At 37.8% G+C, this 27931-nt stretch overlaps 1 protein-coding gene and 1 long non-coding RNA gene across 10 annotated transcripts in view; one reads left to right on the top strand and one right to left on the bottom strand.

Moving 5' to 3' along the window:
- Nucleotides 1-27931, top strand: part of Spidr (scaffold protein involved in DNA repair) — a 419506-nt gene that overhangs the window by 265386 nt on the left and 126189 nt on the right. For 6 of the 9 annotated variants that reach the window (XR_002391231.2, XM_021249026.2, XM_021249019.2 and 3 more), the window contains 2 exons: nt 806-1056; nt 1286-1336. Coding sequence is in view for 8 of the 9 variants with exons in the window: in XM_021249026.2 (XP_021104685.1) it covers nt 806-1056; nt 1286-1336 (302 nt within the window). In the remaining variant the exon portion in view is untranslated. The remainder of the gene's footprint in view (nt 1-805; nt 1057-1285; nt 1337-27931) is intronic. The other 3 variants (XM_087182055.1, XM_021249029.2, XM_021249020.2) reach the window with 1 other exon arrangement.
- Nucleotides 1054-26160, bottom strand: LOC110346953 (uncharacterized). Its single transcript, XR_002391246.2, has 3 exons — nt 26061-26160; nt 16337-16516; nt 1054-1559 (listed from the first exon to the last, which is right to left on the bottom strand). It is a non-coding gene; the product is annotated as an uncharacterized LOC110346953 (long non-coding RNA).

The raw sequence follows: 27931 nt of genomic DNA, 5'->3' as shown, positions 1-27931 counted from the left end.
ATCAATTTAATTATAACATTTAAAACATGGCTCAAAGTACATTTTAAACAGCTTTGCAATGTGAAATTGATGTGGTATGTTTTTGTCTCATAACAGTGGCAGTGGAACTGCTGTGTGGCATAATGGTGGAGAATGTGGACTTTGGTACCATAAGCCCTGGTTCAAATCTTGCCTCCTCCATTTTGTGCTGGGTGACCTTGGGCAGTCTCTTTGTATATCAATTTTGCCTAAAAATTGGGATAATGATATTACATCCCATGTTGAGTCTTTATGAAAGATAAATATCAATATGTTTGTCCTTCCAGAATAGAGCCTGGAAGATAGAAAGCACTTTAGAAGTATTATTGTCTTAAGAGTAGTTGATATTATTGCATAGGGTAATTTAGAGAATATGCAAGTATGCAAAACATTTAGCCTAGTAGATTGCATATATGAGCACTTAATAAAGTACTTCATTTTTATCATACCCTTGTCATTCTTTTACATTTTACTTTGTCCTATTAGATTTGTCACCTCAAAAAGAAAAGAAAACAATGTTTAATTACCATAAGGTATTTAATAGCAGGACTGTCCCTGCTGGAATTCCACTGATAGGAAACACTCTGCTGTCCACATTACTGTCACCCACCTGTCCCACCTCAGCAGGCTAGTTACGTGGCAGGCATAGAGACCCCCCCACTACACATTTGTTGCTTTTGTCTTCACCATTCTTTCAGTTCAGTAAAGATTCTTCAAGTGATTACTTGGTGGGTAACCTGATGTTGTAAGCCAAACTGAAACAGCTCCTTTTGCATGTCTTGACCAGGTTGTACATAGTGGCCCAGCCACCACAAGTACAGGCTGGCCCCATGGGCATGAAGAGGCAAAGCAGTACCTCACAGCTGGCACTTCCTCAAAGGATTCTCTCCTGGATGTGGTGGAAAGCAAGGGAGCTGCCCCGTATTCAGAAGTGGGTATTCGAGTTGTGGTACAGAGAGTTTACTTCCTTCCTGGCAGAGACAGCTCCAGAGGCCAGCAGGGGAATGGCTCAGGGTATACAGACCAACCAGGAACTCGGTGAGTGGCAAAATATGAGTGTGGGTTTGGAAGGTCACCCAGACCTCACTTAACAATTCACTTAATGACCTAGTCACAGGAACAGACCCCGGATGTTAAGCGAGGAATGTCTTATTTGATTTCTTGATAATAGCCATTCTTTTTTGGATAGGATAGAATCTCAGTATTGTTTTAATTTGCATTTCTGTAATTGCCAGATGTGTTAAACTTTTTTTTTTTTTGGTACCAGGGATCGAACTCAGATCCTTGCACTTGTGAGGCAGGCGGCAGAACCACTGAGGTAAATCCCTGGCCCTGTTGAACATTTTTTAATGTATTTATTGGCCATTTGTACCTTTTCTGAGAAGTGTCTGTCCCAATCAGTTGCCCATTCTTTTATTTTGGGAGTTTCTAATTTTTTGTGTCCTTCATATATTTTAGATTAGTCCTCTGTCCAAGGAATAGCTGGCAAAATTCTTTATTCCCATTTTGTCAGTTGTCCTTTCACTTAGTTTTTTTCTTTGCTGTAAAAAAAAAAAAAAAAGATTTTTTATTTGATATAATCCCACTTGTTGATTTTTGCTATCTTGTGGAATTGAAGTTCTGTTCAGAAAGTCCTTGTGTATGCCTATGTCTTCAAGAGTTTTATTTTATCTTCCAGTAGATTAAGTATTTCTGTTTTAATATTTGGATCTTTGATCTGTTTTCATTTTAGTTTAGTACATGGTAAGAGATATGGTTTTACAGTGGACCCTTGCCTTACAAAGTCAATTTGTTCACGAGGGCTGGTTGTAACTCAAGTTTGTTGTAAGTCAAGACTATTTTTCCCGTAAGAAATAATGAAAATAGCCATAATGCATTCCGAACCTCCCAAATCACTGCTTAACTAACCTTCTGATAATAAGAAACGGCTGTGTAATATGCATAATTTACCAGAATAATTTACCACAATAATTTTCCTAGTGTATTCACCAAAATATAAAATGTACCTCATTTACCAGAAACAACAATTTCATACTGTACTCACCATTCAAGTTGACATGTTTGGCTTCAAGGAAGGGAGGGGAGGATGAAATGGAAGGTGGTTACTGTTTGGAAGGTGAGTCCCTCACTAGGTCTCAACCTTTTCAGAACTAAAATCTGGTCTAAGGTTGTTTCTTTATTTTCTTTAACACTGATCTGTAGTATGACATAACATTGTCATTAGGCAAATAAATGCAACGATTGGCTTCTTCTCTGTCTGGGTGGGTCTTCTCTACAAATGTTTGTAGCTCTGTCCATTATTTCAGGATTTCCTTTATTTCAGAAGAAGAACTTTGCTGCACTGATTGTTGATACTCCCCTTCGTCTTCAAAAAGCTCAAGCTGCCATTCTCTGTTACTCAGCTAGAAGTTGCTGATGTTTCTCTGTAGAAAATTCCTCTGACTCTTCCTCCTCCGGTTCCTCAACACCACCACTGTGTACCTGCAAGCCTATGGACTCTGCTATAGTGACAGTGTCATCGACTACAGGGTCAGTTAAAGGGTCAGGCTCCTCTACACAGCCTTCAAAGTCCCTCCTGTATAATTTTAGGTCACACTTTCTTCCTGGCAGATCCCAGTGTCCTTAGAGAGACATTGGTCCAGGATTTCTCAGTTAACCCCACACAAGAAAGACTGGCATTTGGTTCATAACTCAAGACTTTGGTGGCAAGTTAAAAACTACAATTCTGGTCATAACCCAAGTTGTTTATATATGAGACTAGTTGTAACTTGAGGTTCCACTGTAGATTTAATCTTCTGCATGTATATAACGACCTTTTCCAGCACCATTTGTTAAAAAGATTATCTTTTCTCTAGAATATGTTTTTGGCACCTTAGATAGCTGAGTGTGCTTGGAGTTGTTTCAGCATCCTCTGCTCTGTTCCATTAATCCACACGTCTGTTTTTGTGCCAGTACCATGCTATTTTTATCACTATAGCTTTGTCACATAGCTTGAAGTCCAGAATTGTAATGGCTCTTGCTTTGCTCTTGTTGCCCAGGATTGCTTTTGCTATTCTTGATCTCTTCTGGTTCCATATGAATTAGATTTTTTAAAAAAATTCTCTGATGAATGCTTTTGGTATTTTCTTTGGGATTGCATTAAATTTATATATTAATTTCAGTGGTATGGTCATTTTTGGAATATTGGGTCTACCTATCCAGGAATAGGGGATTAGGTTTCCATTTTCTGATATACTCTTTGATCTCCTTTTCCAGAACACTACAGGCTTCATTATAGAGGTCTTTAACTTCCTTGGTTAGATTAACCCTGAAGTATGTACTTTCCTTGAAGCTATTGTAAATGGTATTGTTTTCCTAATTTCTTTCTAGTTAAATTCATTGTCGGTATATATAAATGCCATTAATATGTGTGTATTGATTTTCTATCCTGCTAACTTGCTGAATTTGTTTATTCTAGTAGTATTTTGGTGGAATTTTTAGTGTTCTATGTAAAGGATTATGTTGTCTCCAAATAAGGATAGTTGACTTCTTCCTTTTCTATACATATGACCTTTACTTTTTCTCTTGCCTGATTGCTCTGGTAATGTTTTGAATACTATACTGAACAGATGTGATGATAGTGGACATCCTGGTCTTGTCTCTTATTTTAGTGGAAAAGCTTTCAGTTTTTCTTCACTTAATATGATGTTGACAGTGGGTTTGTCATAAATGGCTTTTATCAGAAAGAGATAAGGTCTTTCTATACAGACACTCTTCAAGGATTTTATCATGCACAGATGTTGAATTTTATCAAGTGCTTTTTCTCCATTTATTGAAATGATCGTGTGATTTTTTTTGTTCTGTTTATGTGATGTATTACATTTATTGATTTACATATGTTGAACTATCCTTGCATTCCTGGAAAGAAGCCTACTTGGTCATGATATATGATCTTTTTAATGACTGTTTGGATTTTGTTTGCCAGAATCTTGTTGAAGATCTTTGCATCTATGTTCATTAAAGAGATTGCCCTATAATGTTATTTTTTAGTTGAGTCCCTGTCTGGTTTTGGAATCAAGGTAATGCTGGCTTCCAAGAATGACTTTTGGAATACTCCTTTCCTTTCAGTTTCAATAGAGTTTGAGGAGTATTGGCATTAGATCTACTCTGAAATTCTTGTAGAAGCCAGTATTGAATATACTGGGCTTCTCATAGTTGGTAGGTTATTAAAAAATGATTGCTTCAATTTCATTGCTTGCTATTTGTTTATTCAGAGTTTTTATATCTTTTGGGTTTAGTTTTGGTAATTCGTATTATCTAGGCATCTATCCATTTTTTCTGGATTCCCCAATTTACAGGTGTACATGTTTTTGAAGTAGTTACTTCTAATCTTCTAGATTTTGGGAGTCTCAATTGTGTCTTGAGTACAACCTTAGGTTATTTATTTAGCCTCTCTCTATTTTTCTAATGTGGGCATTCACAGCAATAAATTTCCATCTTAAGACTGCTTGCATTGTGTCTCATAGGTTTTGCTATGTTGTACTGCCATTATCATTTTATTCTAGGAACTGTTCAATTTTTTCCTTGATTTCTTTTGTGACCCATTTACTATTCAAGAGTGTGTTATTTTATCTGCAAGTGTGTGCAAAATTCCTGTGGCCTCTTTTGCCATTGATTTCTAGTTCAAGTGTAGTATGATCTTGGCACACCAGTATAGATATTTATAATTATCTTTTCCTGTTTAATTGTTCCCTTAACTAATATGTATTGACCTTCTTTGCCTCTTCCAATTATTTTTGGCTTGAAGTCCACTTTGTATGAAAATAGAATAGCTACTCCTGCTTGCTTTTGGGGTCCTATTGCATAGAATCTTGTTTTCCATCCTAGGATTATTAGTCTGTGAATTTCTGGATCAGATGTGTCTCTCATGTGTGGCATACTGTTGGGTTTTGGTTTTTAATTAAGTCTGCCAATCTGTATCTTTTGGTTGAGGAATTCAGTCCATTCACATTGTGAGTTATTACCGAAAAGGATTGATGTATTCCTATTACTGTATTATCTTCTTGTTGATTCCTTTTTCCTTCTTTTGTTTAACAGCTCATTGTACCTAATGTATTCATTCCACTAGACTTTTTGGCATCATTAGCTTCTTTGACTCTATGTAGGATATCCTGGAGAATTTTTTGGAGTGCTGGTTTGATGGTAATGAATTTCTTAATGTGTTCTTTTGTCATCAGTTTTGAAAGATAGTTTTGCAGGATATATTAGTCTGGTTTGGAAGTTGTTTTCTTTTAGGGCTTTAAACACTTCACTCCAAGTTCTCCTGGCATCTTAGGTTTGTGCTGAGAACTCTGCCGTGATTCTAGTGGGTTTAAGCTTTATAAGTGACTTGTTGCTTTTTTTCTAACAGCTTTTAAGATTCTGTCGTTGGGGTGTACTTCTGCAATTTTGACTATAATGTGTTGTGCAGAAGTTCTTTTTGGATGGTGGCAATTTGGGGTTCTATATTAAATTCCTTCCCCATACTTGGAAATTTTTCTGCTATCATTTTTGTAAACTGATTTTTCACTAATTCCAATTAAATCTTTAGTCTTCTTTGGGTCATTTAGCAGCTATTAGAATCATTTTTCATTGTCTCTTGTTGTTTTTACAGTATGTCTGAGTATGTTGTAACCTGTATGAGCCCTTGGCTTCTAGTTCTGACACTCTCCTCACATTATTCACTTCTGCTCTCCGTACTTTCAATAGAATTTTCTGTCTCTTGGATTTTTGTGTGGTACCTTTCAGTGCAATCTAATTCTTTCCTAAACTGGTCATTCATGTTTCATATTGTTTACTTTAGCTCGGCTAGCTTTTTGTTAGTGTCTTGTTTAAGCTCAATAATCATTGTTTATTATGTTCAATATGTGTTTAGTTATATCTTCTTTGAGCTCACTGAGCACCTTATCAATTTGTATTTTTGTTTGTTTCCTCTTTTATCATTTCTTAAAATTCAGCTGTTTGTCTTTGTCCCATCAATGCTTCATGGATCAGCTTTGGGGTAGTTGGAAGTTTTTAGAGGCATTTTGTTACCGTTTCTCACGTTTTCTTTTTTTGTTTTTTAGTTTTGTTGTCATTGTTGGATGTTTTGTTTTTGTTGGTGGGGTGGATTAAAGACTTTCTTGCTAGTATGGCAATCTCCTTAGTTAGTGTCTACTTTCCAGTGATGTGCTCTGAGCATGGGTGACTATAGGCCTTTGCCTCTGTCCCAAAATCTGATCACCTTCATTAATCTGGGGAGGGGAAGATGTAGTGTAGCACACAGTTTTCCAGAGACCATAGTAATGTTCATGATGCAAAGACAAACCAGATATTGACATGGAGAAAAACCAGTTAATATTAACAACTATGCCACCACTGATAATAACAAAGAAATTAGCAACAATAGACTCAAAAGACAAACTGGATATTGACATACCATAAGAATCAATAAAAGCTACTACTGTACCACCCTTAGCAATAGAAGAGATCTGCAATAATAATATTGACATAAAGACAAAGCAAATATTGGCATAAAATAAATATCTACTAAATACAACAATTATACCACTATTAACAATAGAAAAAATTCACCAATAATAGCACAGTCACCTAAATATCTGGAAATAATTAAACATACTAGTAGTGCTGATAAAAATGGAAGAGAAGGGAAAATGAAAGAAGTAAAATTTAAAAAATAAAAGAAAGATGAGAGAAAAGTGAGATATGGGATCCAATTAAAGAGTAACAGAAAATTAATAGAATTAGATAAAAGTAATAGAAAAGAACAAACAAGAAAAAAAGAAAAAATTGAAAAACAGAACAAAAGAAATGTGAAAAAAGAAAAAAGAGAGAAGAAAAATAACCCACCCATCCCCCATAAAGGCCAACAGAGGAAAGGGAACAGAATCTAAAAAATTTTTCTGTTTGTGGAGTGAGTTATTTGTTTCCAGGGCCTGCAGTATTGGCATTCATCAGATATAGAGGAGAAATAATGAATTATGACTAAGTCCTATTTTGTTTCTGTATTCTCTTTTTTGTGTGTGAATGCTGAGTCCTGCCCTAGTTTTCCGGCTGGGTGTGGTCAGTCAAAGGTGTCTGCCCTAGGCCTATATTCATCCCAGCCACTCCCAGTTTTCATTTCTCGTGGTGTACACCCCTCAACCCAGAGGGTCCCCACTTTGTCTGTATACCCTAGACTGTGGCAGCTGCCCAAGGCAAGGCATATTTCTGATCATGTCGGGAGATGAAGAAAGCAGACAGACCATTGAGTTCTACGCTGGATGTAGGCAGAGGATGGTGGATATAGGGTGGTTTAAGGAGTCCACTGGACTTAATGCCAGTATTTTTAGACCAGTGCCCTCTGAAGACCACATATGACCTGCTTGGCTTCTCACTACAGAAAGTGGGACCTTTATGTCCTTCCTGGCCTGAGCTTAAACTTCCCAAGGAGCCTATTTCTAGCCTGTATCCTTTCTGTAAATGTCTCTTGTGGCCATCTCCCACCAAGTCACTGTGGTAAGATAACCCCAGAAACCCTAAGGCTCTGATTCCCAGAGTAGCTGAGTCTTAAACAATTAACCCCTTCCCAAAATGACTCCTGATTAATCACTCTCAAATACGATGAATGCTGCAGTGGATTTCTTCTCTAAATCCAGCCTGCTATGCAGAAGGGGTTATTTTCAGAGTAAAGCCCCACACTGTTTTTTCAGTTTATGATAACAATTGGGCTTTTGGGGGACTAGCTTTGCTAGTCCATTGTTTCTACCTGGGCCTGCCAATCCTTCCTGGTTTACCTTATATTTGCAGAGACAGTTATCCCTCCCAGAGGGAGCTGGGATTAGCATTCCAGACTGCTTCATTCTTCTTCTTCTTTTTTTTTGCTTCATTCTTTTACCTGAATTTTCTTCAGTTTCCCTGTGCCTTCTAGTTTTCCTTTCAGCTCTTTCATAATTCAAAGAGCTTTTCTTTCCCTTCATTCGTTATTTTCCAGATGTTGTACATACAGGTCCTGGAGAAACTATGTTATCCTGCCAGATCTTACACCACCATCTTCCTTTCTTCTGTAGTTTATTTATTTATATCAGAGCCTCAGGATGACCTTTTGAGATTATCTTTCTGATGATGCTAAATTACTTTCAAAGCTCTAAGACAGATTTGCTACAGAATAGATATTAAAAGTATACATGCCACCTCATCAGATCAGTCATTTTTTCTATCAAGAAAACAGTATTAACCCATCTTATTCAGTCAGAAGAGAAATAGAAAGACTTTTGTGTTAATTATGAATCATTTTGAAGTGGAGGTACTTAATTGAAACCACTGTGAATTTCAAATCTCTTTGAGATTTCTCTAACTCCTAGGGTTAAAGAATTTTTTTTTTTTAGAATTATAGAAAAAGTTACTTTTCTTTTGTTTGGAATGTATATTTGTATGAAATGTATTAAATCAGATTTAATTTCTTTACTATGACTTGTAGTTGTAGACTGCTGTTGAACCTTTTAACTTAAATCTGTGGTTAATTTAAATAGAATTATCCAAGAGAGTCATACATTAAGACTTGGTTTTTATTTTGCTTGGTTTTTTTCATGGTACATATTTAGTGTTAAGACTTTGGAGAAGGGACTAACAGTAGCTTGACAACAAGGATCCTGGTAATGCTTTCTAAGCCCAGCATCCAGACCACTTGTTCCCGGGACAGAGACAGTGAGGACTGAGTCACCGAGAGAGGAAGACACCATGAAACTAATAGTGTAATTGCTTCCTTATGAGTAATCACAAACAGCACGCATCTTGAAGACTGTCCTTCCAGATCCTTCCGTGGTACCTGATTTACTTGTTGAATGAAGATAAAACTCAAAGCTAAAATCTGATGATTTATTATCAATAGTTGGCATGTCAGTGCTTTGAATTTCTACTTGGGACACAGACTTTGGCATATCAACTGGGAATGTGCTGATGTAGATTGAAAGGCCAGGAATAAAATTTAAGAACAAGAAAACAACATTCAGTTATTCAGATATAATAAATATATGCTCTGTGTAGTATGTTTCTTATAGCACATATGAGACTGCACAGCACTGAGAGTAGAGGACATTATTCCCATTTCAAAGATGAGAAAACAGCCTCAAAGAAATTCTCATTTGCTGGTAGTTATTTATACATGTGGGCAAAAAAGAAGTGCCTTGCTCAGGAGAGTTTATTGGACTGTGTTGGAAACTGAACTTTTAAACAGATGGCCATAGAATTTGGCCTTGAGTTTGAGGACGGGTTTGCTGAGATATCTTTTGGATACAAGAAGTTCTGATTATTAGTATTTTCTAGGTTCATTTTCTGTAGTAATCATGCTGTGAAGTATATAAACCATATTAATATAGAAGGAGAATTATACTTAACCCACTGCCAATTCTTTGTGTATATGTATGTGCATGTATATATGGCATTAATGGTAATGAACATATTAATGTATCTGCCTTGGAGACACATTTAGCAATATGCTTTCTAATGTAGACTTTTTAAGGTATACACATATAGTACATATAGAAGGGAGAACACTATTACAAGATGTATATATGTAGACTGAAAGATTCCTTTCTTTTTTACTTATAATTTCTACCTTCAACTTCCTGGTTGTAGATTACCTTTTGGGACACCCTGTGGGGCACATCTGAGCCAGTCTTGTGCACACTTCTCAGCAGATGCTGAGAAAGGAGAACTGCATAGGCAGCGCTCCTTTGCAACAAAGACCAGCTCTCAGTTTGGCCTCCTTGTTTTTCAGAATGGCAGTCCTTAAGTTCTTGCCATAATTTACCATACCTGAAAGATCTAATTATCAGTGAACTTAGAGACAAACTGGATCACTGAAGTGCCAGAAAGTACCATGGAAATTACCATGGAAAAAGAAACAAATATGTGTCTTGGTGATCTGTCTTGCCACAATTGTTCCCCTTATCCCCAAACAGACCAGGTTGGACAGTTCTTGATGAAACTTTTTTGTAGGTTTCTAACTTTACTTAGCACCTCAATCACAGGTATCATCTCAGGCTGTTTGCTATGTTCTGGCAGTATCACTTTTCTGTGATCAGTAAGGGCTTATCTCTGATGACTATCAGCAGAATTGGTGCCAACTGTGACACTTAAGGAAATTTATTTGAAGCCAGCCAGTACTGGTCAGTGTCACATAGATTTGATAAAAAGGCTCATGCCCTCTGAACCGTGAAAAATGATGAAAAATATACTTCAGATTTCAGAACTAGAACAGGAAAGAACCTCCCATTCATTGTTCTTATGGTGACTTCATTTACCTCAAGCTATTCATGAAAGCATTTCTGTGATATTCCCCAAGGTGTGTAAATCAGAGCAACCAACATAAACCTGTTTTATAAATTACTAAGATTAAAGGTACCAAAAAGGCAGTACAGAGGACATTCACTAACCACTGGAGTAGGCAATCTAGTCAGAACTCATACACGGATTTTTCTAGATCCACTGGATATTGAATGGTTATTAAATAAATGCATGACTAGTAAAACCATAGGCTTTTGTTCTTTGTTGTTTTGCATCGTAGTGGAGGTGGGACCTGTGCCCTGGATTTGGTGAGGAGTTTCTGGGCAGTTATATGAACAGGAGTTGAAGGGGTTGCTGGAGGTGGAAACTAGCTCTGCACAGAGGCAGGAAGAGGACAGCTTTGACAGAGACTGTTTTGATAATTAATAAGGGGATGAAAATATCTAAATTTAAATAGTACCACAGAACCACAGTGAGAGCATTTCTGTCTCTCGTTTCCAAATGTACATATGGGTACTACTTTTCTCTTTAAAATGTATTGAGATAGAGGTAGACAATTTAATAGAATAAAAGGTCTGGATGCAGTGCTGACTCTCATCTAAATGGCTCAGCTGGTCTAGATTCAGTGCTGACTCAACACTTAGCAGGAAGATTTGGGGCAAAGTATGTTTCCTTATCTGTGAAAATGGAACCATAATGCTAATCATAATACATTGAGATTCTGCATGTAAACTGTTTAGCATGATGCTTCCCATGAATAGCTCACCAGCTTTTTAAAAGCAAGCACAAGACACTGATAAAAAGCATCATTGTAATAATAGAAACTTAAAATAAGCAAAGATTACATTACAAATCAGCCTTCAGTGTTGGTTTTGCATTTTTGGTCCAGCTGCTAGGGAAGCTTGCTTGAAGTTTATTTTTACTTCTGTGCCTTTGGTTACTTCACACTGTATACCTAGCCCTACTACTCCTGTCAATAAGGAGTTGATAACATGAACATTTTTGTAAATATGTGAAATGTGACCACCTTTGTCATAAACATGTTACAATAAACTGCCTTACAGCCAGGAGTGGTGGCACATGGCTATAATCCCAACTAATCAGGAGCCTGAGGCAAGAGAATGACAAGTTCAAGGCCAGCCTGGGCAATTTAGTGAGGGTCTGTCTCAAAATTCTTTTTTTAATTTAAAGGTCTGGTGACATTGTTTATCACTAGAGCATTGCCTAGCATGTGTGAGGCCATTAGTTCAACCCCCAGTACCACAAAATCAAAAACTCCCCTAATGCTGGGTCTAGTATTGGATGGTGCTGGTAATTATGTTTGGTGTAGTTTTGTTTTTGTCTGACACATTAAAAAAGACACCCCAGACTTCTGATAGTAAAAACGATCCAGTATTAAAGCAGAATGAAAAGCGTGAACTATAAGGTAATGCATGTAATGTGTGGAGGCATTGGTCTTGATGTGTGTTTGGACAGTGGAGAAAGACTTTATGAAACTTGCTAGATTTTTTTTTTTTTTTTTTTTTTTGCAAAGAAGAGTTGTTGGCCAGCTGTGGCACATTTAAGTCCCTCTGTATGCTCACAGACAGGTCCCCTGGGTGGCAGCAGCTCTTCTCCTTACATATGAGCCTTTACTTTCATTCCTGTTAAATAGTTGGGCGATACACTGAACTCCTATCTCCTTTTCTGTGTGTTGAAGTAGGGTGGTTGGTTCCTCAAGGTTATTCCTTCTCTGGAACAGTGACATCATCCCTGCCCAGGGTTAAAGAGCCTGGAGGGAAGATTATGCCCTCATAGCAAGCAGAGCCATCTCATTTGCTTTTCTGTTTACTGCTATATACTGTTAGAGTCTGTGGAATGATTTTATTGACTGATCTGTTTAGCATCACATTTTCATAAGATGGTTATGCTATTCTAATAATGTGGTAGCCTGTTTATATATTCTCATAATTGATGCCATAGCCCAATTGTTTTTTTTTAACCTGTGCTTATTCAATAAATTTGAATCATCTCTTAATCATTAGCACCATGTTCATGGATTTTAAATAAGCCTTTTAATCTCAGTCACCCACTTAACTTTTTTCCTATTTCTTTTCTAAAATAGTTCTTGGTGGTCCGTCCTGATGATATCCAAGTCATTTGGCCCTATTTCTTCTCAGCCCCATCTTACTACTGCTAATTTTAATTGACATCCTGATCTTTTATGTTTTATGTTCTTTGCCATTCTTCCTGTTTCTGTTCTGACTTACAAGTATCAAAGCCCGTGAAATTATAAAGCTAGTGCTTATTCTTCTTTATTTTGTACACAGAGAGCTAGAAATTAGAGCTTGACTGAAGGGGAGCTAAAAAAAATCTATCTGGACCTCAACCCCTACTTTTTTTTATTTTAAAGAGTTTTATCGATATAAAACTCACATCCTGCTACTCAGAAAACTGAGATAGGAAAATTGCAAATTTGAGGCCAGTTTGTACAACTTGACAAGATCTTGTCTCAAAATTAGAATATAAAAAGGCCTGAGGATGTAGCTGAATGGTAGCACCCCCCTGGGTATGATTCTCAGTGCTAATGAGAAAGAACCTCATATCCCATAAAATTCACCTATTGAAAGTGTACAATTTTATGGGTTTTGTGTTTACAGAATTGTACAATCATAACCATTATCTAATGCTAGAATATTTTTGTAATCTGAGAAAGAAATTCCATACCAGTTGACTGCCAAGTCGCCATTCCCTATTCATCGCAGCCCCTGGCAACTGTTGATTTATTACGTTTTATTTCTATAGACTTGGCTTTTCTAGACATTTCATATAAATTGAATCATATAGTAGTCTCTTATAATTGGCTTCTTTCACTTAGTATGATGTTTTCAATGTTCATCTATGTGGTGACATGTATCGGTATGATCTTTTTGTCAGAATTCTAACCCATTTACTTATTTCGATTATCTCTATTAGTTGATGTACCTCTGGGTTGTTTCCACTTTTTGACTGATTAGAATAGTGCTACTATGAATATCTGTCTACAAGATTTTTGTGTAGACATAGTTTCATCTCACTTGCCTTATATATCTAGGAGTAGAATTGCTGGGACATCTTGTAACTCTATGTTTAATACTCTAATTCCTCTGAGAAACCGTCAGACTTTGTTCAAAGTGGCTGAACCATTTATTTTACAATTAAACTTGAGGGTTCTAATTTCATGTCCTAAATAAAAGTTATCTTTTTTATTATAGCTTTCCAGTGGGTGTGAAGTGGTATTTCATAGTTTTGATTTATATTTCCCTGATGATTAGTGATGTTGAGCATCTTTTCTTATGTTTACTATTTATTTTAGTTATTGGTATATCATTTTTGGAGAAGTCTTTCATGTTCTTTGCCTACCCTCATCTACCCTGGGAGTACTGGGAGAATCAAACCCATTGGTGCTTTACCGGTGAGCTGAATCCCCAGCTCTTTTTATTTATTTGGAGATGGATCTCACTAAGTTGTTCAGGCAGGAGTTAAATTTATGATCCTCCTGCTTCGGCCTCCCTATGAATGCTGGAATTACAGGTATGTGCTACCTTGCCTGGCTGCCTCTTTTTAAAATCAGGTTGTCTTTTTATTAACTTGTAAGTTATTTATATGTTCTGGATACAACTCCTTTATTAGATCTATGATTTACAAATAGCTTTTCTTGTTCTGTGTGTTTTTTCACTTTTTGATAGCGTCCTTTGAAACACAAAGGTGTATAATGTTGATGATGTACAATTTATCTTGTTTTTTTTAATGTATGCATGGATGCATGCGTGCACCCATGTTATGTGTGTGTGTGTTATTAGGGTTTAAGCCTAACCACTTGCTCATCCTAGGCAAACACTCTACCCACTTAGCTATGCCATCAGCCCTTTTCTAAGTTTTATTTTGAGACAGGGTCTTGCTGAATTGCCCAGGCTGGCCTTCAATTTATAATGTTCCTTCCTCAACCTCCTGAGTAGCTGGGATTAGAGATGTGTGCCACCATATCCAGCAAAATGTTCTCTTCTGAGAGTTTTGTAATTTTTGCTTTCTTTCCTCCTAAAGGCAGAAAATTGATCCATTTTTTTCTGCTCCTTGTCTCTTGTTTACAGTTTTATCATTTTATTGAACTAGTATCAGGTTACAGCCAATTGAAATTTTAAATGTTTCAGATTAAAGTCAGAAGGGTAGACAATTTTAAAACAGTATGTTCATGTTCTTTAAACACATTTGATTTGTGCTCTCTTTTATGGCTACCTTTCTTCAGTACCATCCTCAGTGAACTTATGGGTAATATGAAAACAGCAGTGAAAGCTTTTGTGTTCTTTTCCTATGCATTATACCAGCAATAAACTTGAAGAAATCACTTAAAACAAGGAAATTAGTTTAATGAGATAGAAATAGGCAATTATAAAAATAAAGACTTTAATAATGTAATAGCAAGAGGAATTTTCCAGAATCATACCCAGATATATTATGTGCAACCATAATTCTAAGTTTGCAAATTAACCTGGCTGTGGTGATTTTCCAGCACATGTTATCTGTCAAGATCAAGAATGATTTCAAGGTGGCCCTATATTAAAGGCATGGAATTTTTCCCTCCCTGTTCCTGACCTCTTTTCTCTGGAAACTTTTGCTCTTGAAAGAGGCTGAAGACAGGGAACAGTCTGTACCCCTACTCCTGGGCCTGCAGCTGCACCCTGGAGGAGCAGTTTGGTCACACTAGAAATCTCCTATGAGCCAAACTTCAGTTCTGGAATGTACTTTTCTGAGATGACAACTCATAGAAAAGCCATGAGACACAGAGCACACAGCCTGGTGGAGTCTGCCTGGCTGACTGTATGCAAGCCCACAGTGTCACATGCCTGTGTGGCCAAGAAGCACAGGTGGGGTAGGATCAAGTCTGACTTGACTTAGACTTCCTGCCTCCGCTGGGCTGCTACACCTTCCTGTCCCTGCCCCTGTTTGCGTCTGTCAAGTGACCTACTCTGCACTGTTTCCCAGCGAGACCCAGAGCACTTGGTGCAGCCAGCTAGCAATCTTGGAAGACTCTCTTCTACTGATTTCTTGGCTCTCTAGTTCTAGATCCCTTAAGTCAGATCAGCTCCATCTCCACAGAAAATGAAGCAAACAGATTTTTCCACGTAGTTCTTGGGAGGAACACTCTCCTTCCCAAGAACAAGAGATTCTGGTATATGAAGAGATACCCTTGTTCCTTCCTGACTTATTTTTCTGTTACTGATATTACAAATGTTCTGAACCTTCACATTTATTTGCATACATACAAAAGAGAGTAACAGATACAAGGATATCAAGACATATGCTTGATTACATAGTAAAACTAATGACCAGATATTATACATTGCATTGATAACTTGCCAGCAGGTTCAAAATAAGCTCATTCAGATTTCTTTTACTTCTCCCATTTAACCATAAATAATTCTTCTGAGGTCACGGGCAGTGACTCATCTGGTTCTAGTACAGGGCAATGAACACGTTGGACACTTAACAAGTATGTGCTGATGGGAAAAAATAGTGGCCAAGTGAGCAACTGAGTAGGTGGGGTAAGATTGTGTTCCCCTTCTTTTCTCAGAACTAGCTAGACCAGGAAGCTGTCCTATAAATGCTGTCATGTGTCATGTATTGACAGGGAGCCCAGTGAGGTAGGAATTGCCAGGAGTTCTCTGCTTTAGGAAAAAGGTGACACTTATTTCTCTCCAGTCAAATAGAGGGTGAGACTCTTGGAAGTAGGAGGGTGTTTAGTCAATGTAATGAAGCAAGGAGCAAGGAAGAGGATATCTGACAAAGGAGGAACAAGGGCAGCTCTTTAGTGAAGATGTTTATAAAGAAAAAAAAGAATCCAAGTGATAATGATGTAAGGGTTTTAAAACATTCATTACAATTAATGCAGAATTGAGGTCAAGAAAAAAATAACCACAGGTAGATAATTAAAGTATTAAAATACAACACTTAACACTGAATGAAATCAAATTACCATTACTCACTACTACAATGAAACAAAAAGAACTGAGCCAACCAGGGGAAGCTGGTGGAAGTGGGCTTTTCCGGGTCTTGGATAGGTCTGTTGCACACAGCTGTGTGAGGACCCTCAGGTGTGGGCCATCCTGGCCCACCACTTTTTTGCCTTAAGCACATGACCATTCTTCCTCTCTCTGGTGTGAAATCCCAATGCAGGTTGTCTCTGCAGAAGTTTCTGCTAAAAGAACAAGAAAAAGGATCAAGCTGTGTTCCCTTCTTCAGGAGCAAGAAGACTGAAATAAATGTTAGTATCTCCTGTACATCTACCACTTTGTTGGCCTTGGAAAGCTTCAGCTGTAGCTGTACCTCCAGTCTTTATCGTAGAACCCTGGCTACCTAGGAAACCCACAAACAGATACTTGATTTTGAGAAGCTGAAGCTCTCTTGAGGGACCATTTCTTCATGAACTATAGAGAAGTGGGAAACTGCAGATCTTGTCTTTGAAATTCTTGAATATGAGTAATTCTTGGCTTATTGATCCATAATATCCTTTCTCTACAAAAGATTAGAATGAGATTCCCTAAGGTGATAAATGTTATACAAGGATTAGTACATATGAGGGGCAAGAGACATTCATTATGGTGAGATGTGAAAGAACTGTCTGGTAATTTGTCTTATATTAAAATTTTTAATTTCTTCCAGGTGCTTTCTAAAAAAAGACTATCTGGTCTCTGTTTTGTGGGTGGGTGGAAATTTGTGCAACCTAAGGAGCTAAGGTACAGCGATGAAGCCACATAGCTGCAGGCCTTGCACCTATGATTCATCTGTTAACTCTGCTTAAAGAGCATGCTCAGTTAACATTTTGGTTAAAAATATATATACATTCATATGTGTCCCCTTAACATAGATGATCTGGGTTTTACATGGGAAGAGGCTGTTTCTAGTCACTGTCTCCAAGGAGGAACTATGGGACAGGCTCCGTGAATACCTGGCAGAACCATAGGAAATTTTTTTTGTGTGTGTGTACCGGGGATCAAACTCTGGACCTTGTACTTGCAAAGCAGGTGGCAGAACCACTGAGCTAAATTCCCGGCCTGGAACCATAGGAATTTTATTTGTTCATTTGTTTTATTGAGATGAACAACATAAAATTGGACATAATGGTGAAACATAAAATTAACTATCTTAAAGTATACAATTCAGTAATAGTATACTCAATGTTGTACAATCTCCAACTCCATTTGATTTTGAAATACTTTCCTCATCCCAAAGGAAATCGTGTATTCATTAAGCAGTCCCTCCCTGTTAACCACTTCGCTCGTCCATGACAGCCACTAATCAGCTCTCTGTCTCTATGTGTTTACCTATTTTGGATATTTCATATAAATAGGATCGTACAATGTATGACCTATTATGTATCTTTCACATAGCATGATGTTTTTTGAGATTCATCCATGTTAACATATACCATTTTGTTGTTCCTTTGTATGGGAGAATAATATTCCATTATGGATATACCAAATTTTGTTTATCCATTCATCAGTTTATGGACATTTTTATTCTATCTCCTTTTTGACTACTACGAATAATGATGCTTTGAACATCTGTGTAAAACTTCTTCTGTAGACATACTTTTATTTCTCTTAAGTATACCCCAGTATTAGAATTTCTGGATCTACATGGTAATTTTATGTTTAACTTTTTTAGGAACCATCATACTGCTTTCCATAGTGGCTGTACTGTCTTAAATTTTTACAAATAATACAGAATAGTGTGAATTGATTAACATCCTTACTAAAACTTTCTAATTTCTTTTCTATTTTCCTTCCTTCCTTTTCTTTGTTTTTCCTTTCCTTTCTGTTTCTTTTAATCCTTCCTTCCTTTATCCTTTTCTTTTTTTAATAACAACCCTCCTAATGGTGTGAAATGGTACCTTATTGTGGCTTTGATTTGCGTTTCTCTAATGATATTGAGCTTCTTTAATGTGCTTTTAATTTGCATATCTACTGTGGTGAAATGTCATTCAAGTATTTTACTCATTTTTTAATTGTGTCGTCTTTTTTGTAGTTGAATTATAAGAGTTTTAAAAATATATTCTGGATTATAGAACCCTTTCAGATAAATAATTTGGAAAAATTCCTTCCCATTCTGTAAGTTGCTTTTTCTAAGGCCATACCACCTTGAACATGCCAGATCTGGTCTGTAAGTTGGCTTTTCACTTTCTTAATGGTTTCCTTTAATATGCAAAAGTTTTCATTTTGCTGGTTTTCAATCAATTTATCTATTTTTTGTTTTTTCTCTCCCTCTCTCTTTTGGCTTGTGCTTTTAGTGTCTTATCTAATCTATTGTCAAATTCAACGTCATGAAAATTTGTTCCTGTATTTTACTTAAGAGTTTTATAGTTTTAGCCATTATATTTGAGTATTTGATGCATTTTAAGTTAATTTGGCTACTCAAGAATTATGGAAATCTCATCTTAATTTTTGGATTAGCATTTTCATTTCTGTAAAAGAGGCCATGGGTTTAAGAATGTCATTGAATCTGTATGTGTCAGGATTGTCATCTTAATATTAAATTTTCTAGTCCATAAAGATAACATGCCTTTCCATTTATTTTGATCTTATTTAATTTTTCAGAAATGTTTAGCATTTATATTGTATAAATCTAATACTTCTTGAAAGAAAACAAGCCGAAACAAGAGCACCTGAGGCAGGGCTTTATTGGGGAAGGAGCTGCTGGGCTGCCTTGAACAATGGCGAGAGAGGGCGAGACTAACTGGGGGTGAGGTTCATATAGGGTGGTGCAGCGGGGAAGAGTACCATGAGTTGAGCAAGGGGAAGCTGGGTGATTAGGAGAGGAGGATCACGTGGGCAGTAGGGTGGAGCAACAAGTTAGGTTTTGCTTCTCCAAAGGGAGTAGGTTTCACTCCCCCCCACCAAGTGGCTCATTTCCATAAGTGGGAACCATTTTAGGAACAGGAGCCATTTTAGAATGTAGGACCGTTGGGGCCATTTTGTCTGGTAGAGAACTCTAGCACATCTTTGGTTAAATTTACTTATACTTTCTTCTTTTGTTTTTGGTACCGGCGATCAAACTCAGGACCTTGCACTTGTGAGGCAGGTGACAGAACCACTGAGCTAAATCCCTGGCCCTCTTCTTTTGATATTATAAACCAATTGCTTTTTAAATTTTTTTACATTGTTATTGATAATGTATAAAAATGCAACTTTTTGTTTTTTTACCTTGTATCCTGCAGTACTGTTGAATGTCTTTATTGACAACAAATTTTTTTGGATTTTCTACATATACAATCACTTCATCTCTGAGTAGAGACAGTTTTACTTCTTCCTTTCCAATTTGTGTCTCATTTGTTTCTTTTTCTTACTAGTCTGCCTTAGCTAATATTTCCAGCACAGCATCGCCATGTAGCAAAAGCAGGGTCTTTGTCCTGTTACTGATTTTATGATGAACATTTTCATTCTTTCACAATTGAGTATGCTATTAGCTGTGGGTTTATCCTAAATGCCCTACATAATGTTTGTATCATGAAAGGATATTGGATTTTGTTAAATGCTTTTTCTGCATAGCATAACCAAACTTTTTAATAGTATAAATAAATGTATTGTAACCAAATTATTACAGCAATTGTCTTGAGTCACCAGGATATGGAACTACAGATGTTCCTTGATATTACCCTGGGGTTCCATCCTGATAAAATGTTATCATCTCTGTTATTGTCTGTGGAGTTGGTTTTTTATGTGGACCTTAATTCAGCACATTATTGTTATCCTTGTTAGATTTCATCTTGCCAGATTTAGCCCATGGACCAATTCTTTTAATTCAGATTTTGTTATCTAAAAATTATTTCATTCTTTCCCATTTTTTTAATCTACAGATTTTTATTCAGCTGCTGTTTGCATGACCTGTACATATAGCAGGCACTGTTGGTGCCAGGAGCACAGTCCAGACTGCACCTTGCATTGTTCTCAGGGAAGGTTTGGCCAACCTTAGACAATTGCCCTCCACAAAGGCCTTTCATGCTAGAATTAATTTTGCCATTGAAGTCTTCTATGGGAAGAGGTGGGAGAATGGTCACTCAAGCAAATCATGCTGGAACTTACTTAGCAATTGAAGCCTTCTATGGAAAGGAATGGTAATATAGTCACTCAGCCACATCAGTTTCTAATGTCCAAAGTGGTCCTTGCATCAAGTCTTTTTTTCCCCCATCTGGAGATCAAACTCAGGGCCTTCCCACTCAGTTGCATCCCAGCCATTTTTTATTTTTTGAGGCAGGTCCTTGCTAAGTTGTCCAGACTGGGCTCAAACTTGATCTCTTCCTGTCTCAGCCTGCCAGGGTTTTGGGATTATAGGCAGGTGTCACCATGCTCAGCTCCTTGCATCAACTCTTGTTTCTCTGTCCTTCTTTCTAATCTCTAGGCTATAGGTTGAAGGAGTAGTATCTATGCATAAAGTTGCCTTTTCTGCATTTCCCAGGACCTAGCCCAGCATTTGGTATGTGGAACATTCTATTCCACAAGTGAGAGACTGGAGCAGATGTCTGCTCTCTTATAGTCTCCTTGCCATAACTTTGAGGTCATTATGGTGATAAAAAGATGAGGAACTGCACTCTGACTCATCTTCCTTTCCTGAGGGTGAATGGTGCCATCCTTTAGCAACATCCCCTGCCACTGCCCTCACCACACCTCTTCTTGTCCTTTGGCAAACCTGCGACCTGCATCTGTGTGCGCCTTCCTCCATCGTTTTCTTGGGCAAGGTATTTTAATGTCAGTTCTATCCCTTGTAAAATGGGAAGGCTACAGCTGTCTGTTGTGGTCCTTCTGGGAAGCATGCAGTGATTCTGAATATGTGAAGCAGAGGAGCAGTACTAAGATCATGTTGATTTGGAATATTATTCACACTTTACACTAAGATTTCTACTGTTGTGACCATGTTTTTGATTTGATGTTGTCACAGAAGTTTTGTGCTGTGTAAACCATTATCAAAACAAACGGTATCCATCCCTTACCACTTGTAGAACTCTTCGTCATACTGGGAATGAGAGCCTGGAAGAGTAGTGGCTGTGCCACCCAGGGTATGCAGGCAACTGAATGAGTGCAGTGAAAGAGGCTGTTGTCTCACAGGAACCTGGGGGAGGAGGTACCAATAGGGTGCTATACAGGTTGGGCCCAGGACTAGAACCACACAGTTGTTGACCAAGGCAGAATTTCCAGGGGATTTGACATCAATGGGAATAAAATCAACTTGAGATATCAGTGTCACAGTCTTGAATCCTCACATTGTACTGAACCATAGGAAGACATTGTTTCCAGAGAAGGAGGTCTGAGTGGTGAAGAATCAATGCATGCAAGAAGGAGGGAGGGAGGCAAGGCAGGGCCACCCAGTTATCTCTTAATACTCAGAACTTGGAATCAGAGAGCATAAAAGAGAAACTAGAATTTAACTTGAAGTATTTTACTTCCCTGAGACTCAGTTTCCTCATAATGAAAGCACTCCACAAGCTGTAGATATTATTATGAACACAATGAGTCCATGTATATGAACCCCAAATTTATAAAATATAATGTGAGCACAGGAATAATACCCATTGTTCTTTCTGAGTGACAGCATGGTCCTAATGAGTATGGAGATGTTGTCACCCATAAAAACTGACATACTTTTTCTTTCAAAGTCCAGATTTCATTGTGTCAAATCGCAAATCAGTGGATTCAAATGAAATACATTTACAGTTGTATGAAAGCATTATTGATTTACCAATGAGAGTTGAGGTGGGGGGGTGTGGCAGATGATAAGAGGAATGTCAGAGATGCAGTTTCCATGTAAACAGAAATGAGCTTGGGCCGGGGATTTAGCTCAGTGGTTCTGGTGCCTGCCTCGCAAGCACAAGGTCCTGAGTTTGATCCCCAGTACCAAAAAAAAAAACCAAAACAAAACAGAAATGAGCTTGGTGAAATAGTAATTCCCCTGGAGGTCTTAAAGCTAAGATCAAAGTTTACCATTAATGAAATGTGGAGTTACAGTAAGTTCTCAAGCAGAATGATATGGAAAACCTGTCACAATATAGTGAAGTTGTAGCAAGAGCAGTCATTTGAGGGCTGGGGATTTAGCTCAGTGGTTTCGCCGCCTGCTGCGTAAGCGCAAGGACCCAAGTTTGATCCCCGGTACCAAAAAAAAAAAAAAAAATGGAATAGTCATTTAATAATTAGGAATCCTGTGTTTTAATTTGGACTGTGATGTTGCCTAACTGTACAACATTTGTCAAATAACTTGTCTCTCAACCTTAGTTGTCACACCTAATAAATTGAGATTTAATAGTATTGATCTTGATATTCTTCTGTGGTTCTTTTGTGTTTCTGAGAGCAATTCCATTCGTTAGTATTGCATTAATTACAAAATAATTTTAACACCCACCCAGCACATGTATTGTTTTACTCCTTTAACATGGGAGTTACTAAAAAAAAAAATAACAGAAGGAAGGGAGTAAGAAAGATTTACACTAGCGATTGAGTAGAGAATTACATGCTATTATGTCTCTGCTGAAGAAGCTCAATTATCTTTTGTGGGGGGCGGGTACTGAGAATCAAACTTCGTACCCTGCACTTGCAAGGTAGGTGGCGGCACCATTGAGCTAAATCACCAGCCCTCAATTATCTTTTTAGGGAGACAGGATGTTACATACACACACACATGCGGGTGCACACACACATATAGTCTAATAGAATGCAAATTAGAAATTATATCGGCAGGGTAAGAAAAGAATTGCAACAACTCCCACGGGTTTTTGAAGAGGACGAATTAGATCTCTGTGATTATAGCATGGGATCATTCAGCTTTGTTTTGGTTGTGGGGTAAACTTGACCATTTAAACCATTTTAAAGGGTATAATTCCTTGGGTTTTACTATGTTCACCATGCAGTGTGACTATCACACCGTCTAACTGTAGAACAACTTTGCCCCACAAGGAGACTCAGATCCATTAGCAGTGACTTCCTGTTCCCCTCTGGCCTCCAGCCCCTGGCAACCACTACTATACTTCCTGTCTCTATAGATTTATCTATTCTGAACATTTTCTGTCAGTAGACTTAGGCCATATGTGTGGCCTTTTGTGTTGGAATCATTTAGTGTTTAAATAGAGTCTGCCCAAAAAAATGTATACACACTTCAGCAGTTCACCATACTAATAAAGAAGTAGAAGCTAATGGCCACCACTTTGAGCACCTCTTGTAATTGTAGATTACATGATCTCTCAATAGATTTAGTGTTTCCTTACATGGTTTGTCTTAATAGTGACAGCAAATACTAAATGCATGACTTTGGAAGCTCATATAATCTCTCCTTGCCTTGGCCATTTTATCTGTAAGTTATAAATCTCTAAGACCTGTTCTAAAGTTTTATTCTCTTATGTCTGTCATGCCCTGTCTTACTCAACTATATGTGTTTCCCCTTGGTGACTTAAGTGTTTTCAAGCAAAGTAACTATGCCTTTGTTGTCTGTGTGTGTACTCCTGTTTGCCCCAGGTCTCTCAGTACCATCTGGCACAGAGCTGGGTGAATGATAAGTACTTCATAAATGTTTATCAGATAAATAAATGCTGTATTCGCATCTATACTGAATGCCCAGACCACCATCATATTTTAACTGTAAAAGTTCAGATACAGAAGTCACTAGAAAGGGCTGGGGATGTAGCTCAGCGGCAAAGCTCCTGCCTGTCACACATGAGGGCCTGAGTTCAATTCTCCATACCAAAAAAAAAGAAGAAATCACTGAAAGCTGGACATGGTAGTGCATGCCTGTAATCCCAGTACTTGGGAGACTAAGGCGGGAGGATCACCCTGAGTTCAGGGCCAGCCTGGGCTACATAGTAAATTCAGGGCCAGCCTGAATTACGTAGGGAGACCTTTTCTCAAAAATAAATAAATAAGGGCCAGGGATTTAGCTCAGTGGTTCTGCCACCTGCCTCACAAGCGCAGGGACCCAAGTTCTATCCCTGGTACCCAATAAATAAATAAGTCACTGGAAAGGTAGATTGAGGTTGTGTTGCACAGGGCTTTAAAGTTTATCCTATAGACAAACTACGGACTACACTTGATATAATCAAAGTTCCGTCTTTGTGGTGAGGCAAGATTTGAAAGGCTGAATGTCGAGTGTGAGGTGCTCTAACTCTGCAAGAGCGTTTAGCAGATGGGATGAAAAATCAAAAACCGTTTTTAGAATAAAGGAAAAACCATTTGGATTTGGTAATGGTTTAGGTTCAAGGAGTAAGGTAGTGAAGTGGGGTCTAAAAATGACTTTGAAGTTTTCAACTTTAATAACTTGGAAAATGACACTGACAAACAGCAGCCTGGGGAAAGGCTAAAAGAAAGACTAGACTTGAAGTCAGAAATCACCGCACTTGGAGCAGCTGGGAAATTCCCAGAGTTGCTGGGCCTCTTGATTGTGACAGGTAGCAGGCTTCTGGAGGGCTGGTTAAAAAGGTGAGAACAGCCGGGCATGGTGGGCACGCCTGTAGTCCCAGCACTCTGGAGGGCTGAGGCAGGAGGATTGCAATTTCAATTGCCTTATCTAAACTCTGACTCAAAATAGAAAATATCTTAAAAGGACTGAGAGTGTAGCTCAATGCAAAGACCCTGAGTTCAATTCCCAGTTCTGGGGAAATATAAAGTCAACACATAGCTAGGTGTGTTAACACACACCTGTAATCCTAGCTACTCAGGAGGCTGAGGCAAGAGGATGCAAAGTTGGAGGCCAGCCTGAACAACTCAGTGAGACTCTGTCTCAAAATGAAAAAAGCAGTTGAGGTGTAGCTTAAAGTAGAGCACGCCTGGGTTGTATTCCCAGTACTGAAAAAAAAAGAAAGAAAAGAAAAGAGGTGAGCACATGATAGAGTGAGACAAAGGGAGGTGGCTGCTGATCACAGGCAGCCACATCTGCTCACGTGTATGCTTCCTGTCCCTGCCCTGGCCTTGAAGCACCCTAGGTGGATACAGAAGGTAGATATGGGGTTGTTGACAGGACATCTTGGTGGGCTGTCACACAGAAGATGGAAGTATGGGCCTGGAGTCCTGGGGAGAGAGGGGGGCTGACTCAGGAGTTAGCATCTGCACTGCAGATTAAGGTCTCAGGCACCATGAATTAGCCCTGCCTGGTTAAGGCAGAAAACTTTTATCCAGCAGAATAGAATAGTTCACTGAATAACACTTTCAGCCTGTTCAAGAACATGAAAAAAATGGCAAGACCACTCCCTAAATTTTCAGTTGACATTGCAAGTAACGTTATATATTAAAAAGGTAGGTAGGTTAGGTCAAACACCGTAATATTATGAAATAATTCAATCACTCTCTTTGTTTTATTCTTGGTCTCATTGAAGAAGCCACTCTAGCATGAGATAGAATAAAAAAATTCATGAAGCCAAGACACCCACATTCTTTTTGCCATCAAGCAGTGTAACCTGCAGCACTAAGATCCTCTAAGCCCTAAATGGACCATCTATGAGATAGAAAGATGGGAGAAAAATCACTACAGTCCCTTTTAGCACTAAGAGCCTGGACTTTTTTTAGCCAAATAAAGAATTAAAATAATTATTATCTTCTTATCCTAATATTATTTCCTCTTGGAAAATAAGTCAACAAGAAAAGATTTGCCTTTACTTAAGAATTTAGAATATTTGATAAGACATTAATTTACTTAAAAATTAAAATTTTTGTAATTAAAAACCAAAGTACTCTTAAGTATATGTATTTAAGAAATTGTTCGAGATACTTTACCTCTGCGTTTGAAATTTTTTTCTGCCTCCTGTTTGTTATAAAACTAAATCCAAAATCGTTCCGAAAAATTGGCTTTGTTCACCAGATCACGTGACCAGCCCCTCCCCTCCCCCAGACCCCGCCCCTGCCCATGCGTGCTTACTGAGTCCCTTGCACACACTGTTCAGTAAACAACTTCAGAGAACCAGACCTGGCCAGTTCATTCACTGAGAGCACTTGGAAAAGGCTGTCTTTGTGTAGCTTTGACGTGCTGTCCAGAGTGGAATAGAGAAGTTAGGTTTTGTGTTTTCATTAGTTCTTTTTATAGCACAAACCAGCTGTAGCTGGTTAACACTTAGCCTGAGTGCCTATTAGCATGAAGGTCTGTTACGCAGGATAAAGGGCGTCTGATGGAGACAGATTTTGTTACTCATGATACCACTAGCTGTGTTTACGTGAACTCAGTCATGCTGTCATGGGTTGTAATTTAGAATGGCCTTGTTAAAATACAGGAACTCCTTGCATGCTGTTCAGATCTATCCTTAAAAACAAGAGACTCAGAAATAGAGATAGCTTTCTCTTTTAAGCTAGCCATCTTTTTATGATTCTTTGAGCTAGATTTTGGCTATTTAGGATATTTTCCCCTCAGTGTTTTAAAAATTAAATGAGGAAAATCATTTTTCCTCCAGGCACAACAGGAATCATCATCTTACCAGGTTAGAGAATAATTTACCCAGTCATTACTAGCTAAGTTAAACAGAACTGTTCATATTACTGTTGCTTTTCATGGATAAACTGCCTGAAAGCAACACCTAACTGTTTAGAAGTCATTAATTTAGGCTATATTAATATATATCATGAATATATATCTTCATTTCTGTGTAGCAAAATAGAAGTGGAAAATGAAAAACATTTTAAATGGAGGATGTTTATGAGTTTCTTGTGTGGCTTGTTTTGGGGTTAAAGGATGAACTAATCTAGCCATATTGTCAAGTAGTCAAGAATTTATAGGGCTCAGCTACTTCCTGGATGAATCCTATCCAAAAGTAGAAAATATCCCTTCTTTTTATACTTAATTTATTTGCAAAAATGAGTTTAGCAGTTTGAAAAGTGCTAAATTATTAATTCATGAAAAAAAAGGGCTAGGGTTCTTCCTTTAAAGGATCACAACAACTGAATGAAAAGATACAGGCATCTCTCACTGGACCCCATTTCTGTCAATTCACTTGAAGAAAAATTTTATTTGATTTTTCTTGATGCTTGCTTTTCCATCAGAAAAGGATACAATAATGTGAGGGGCTTTTAATAAGGACATGTGTTAAGATGGTGGTAGGGACTTAGCTAGTATCCACTGCACAGGAATGCATATATTTAGAAAATTGGCATAACAAAGGTAAGATGCCTGGCACAGTATTTTTGTTTATATATATCCACTATTAACAGACAGTATTTTAAACTGGGTGGGCATACCAAAATCTCTGTTGCAAACACTCAGGGTATGAAAAGCAGCCAACTGTATAGACAATAATATAGAAGTAAGTTAGCGTGGCTATGTGCCAGTAATGTATTATTTACAAAAGCAGGTGGCAGGCAGAATTTGTCCCATAGGCCATAGTTTGCCAGCCTCTGATCTATATAAGTAGATAAGTTTCTTTATGTCTAGAATTTCCCATGTACTTTCTACAAAGGATAAAAGGGAACTTTCAGCAACTGTTGTATTACACTTTCAGCACTCCACACTGCACATCAAAATACACATAAGTATGGGCTTATGTGTTTGTCAACCACGTGTAGAAGGAATGTAAAATTACAGTGCTGAATATATTCATATATTAATTTTCAAATAAAATAGCATCTGTCACATAAAATGATGTGTCAGGTTTACCTTGCAG

Source organism: Heterocephalus glaber, unplaced genomic scaffold (assembly GCF_053883595.1).
Source record: "Heterocephalus glaber isolate CG9 unplaced genomic scaffold, H.glaber_assembly_v1.0 deba00000281, whole genome shotgun sequence".
NCBI lineage: Eukaryota > Metazoa > Chordata > Mammalia > Rodentia > Bathyergidae > Heterocephalus > Heterocephalus glaber.
The sequence above is the reverse complement of the archived record's forward strand: the minus strand, read 5'-3'. Positions and strand labels throughout refer to the sequence as shown.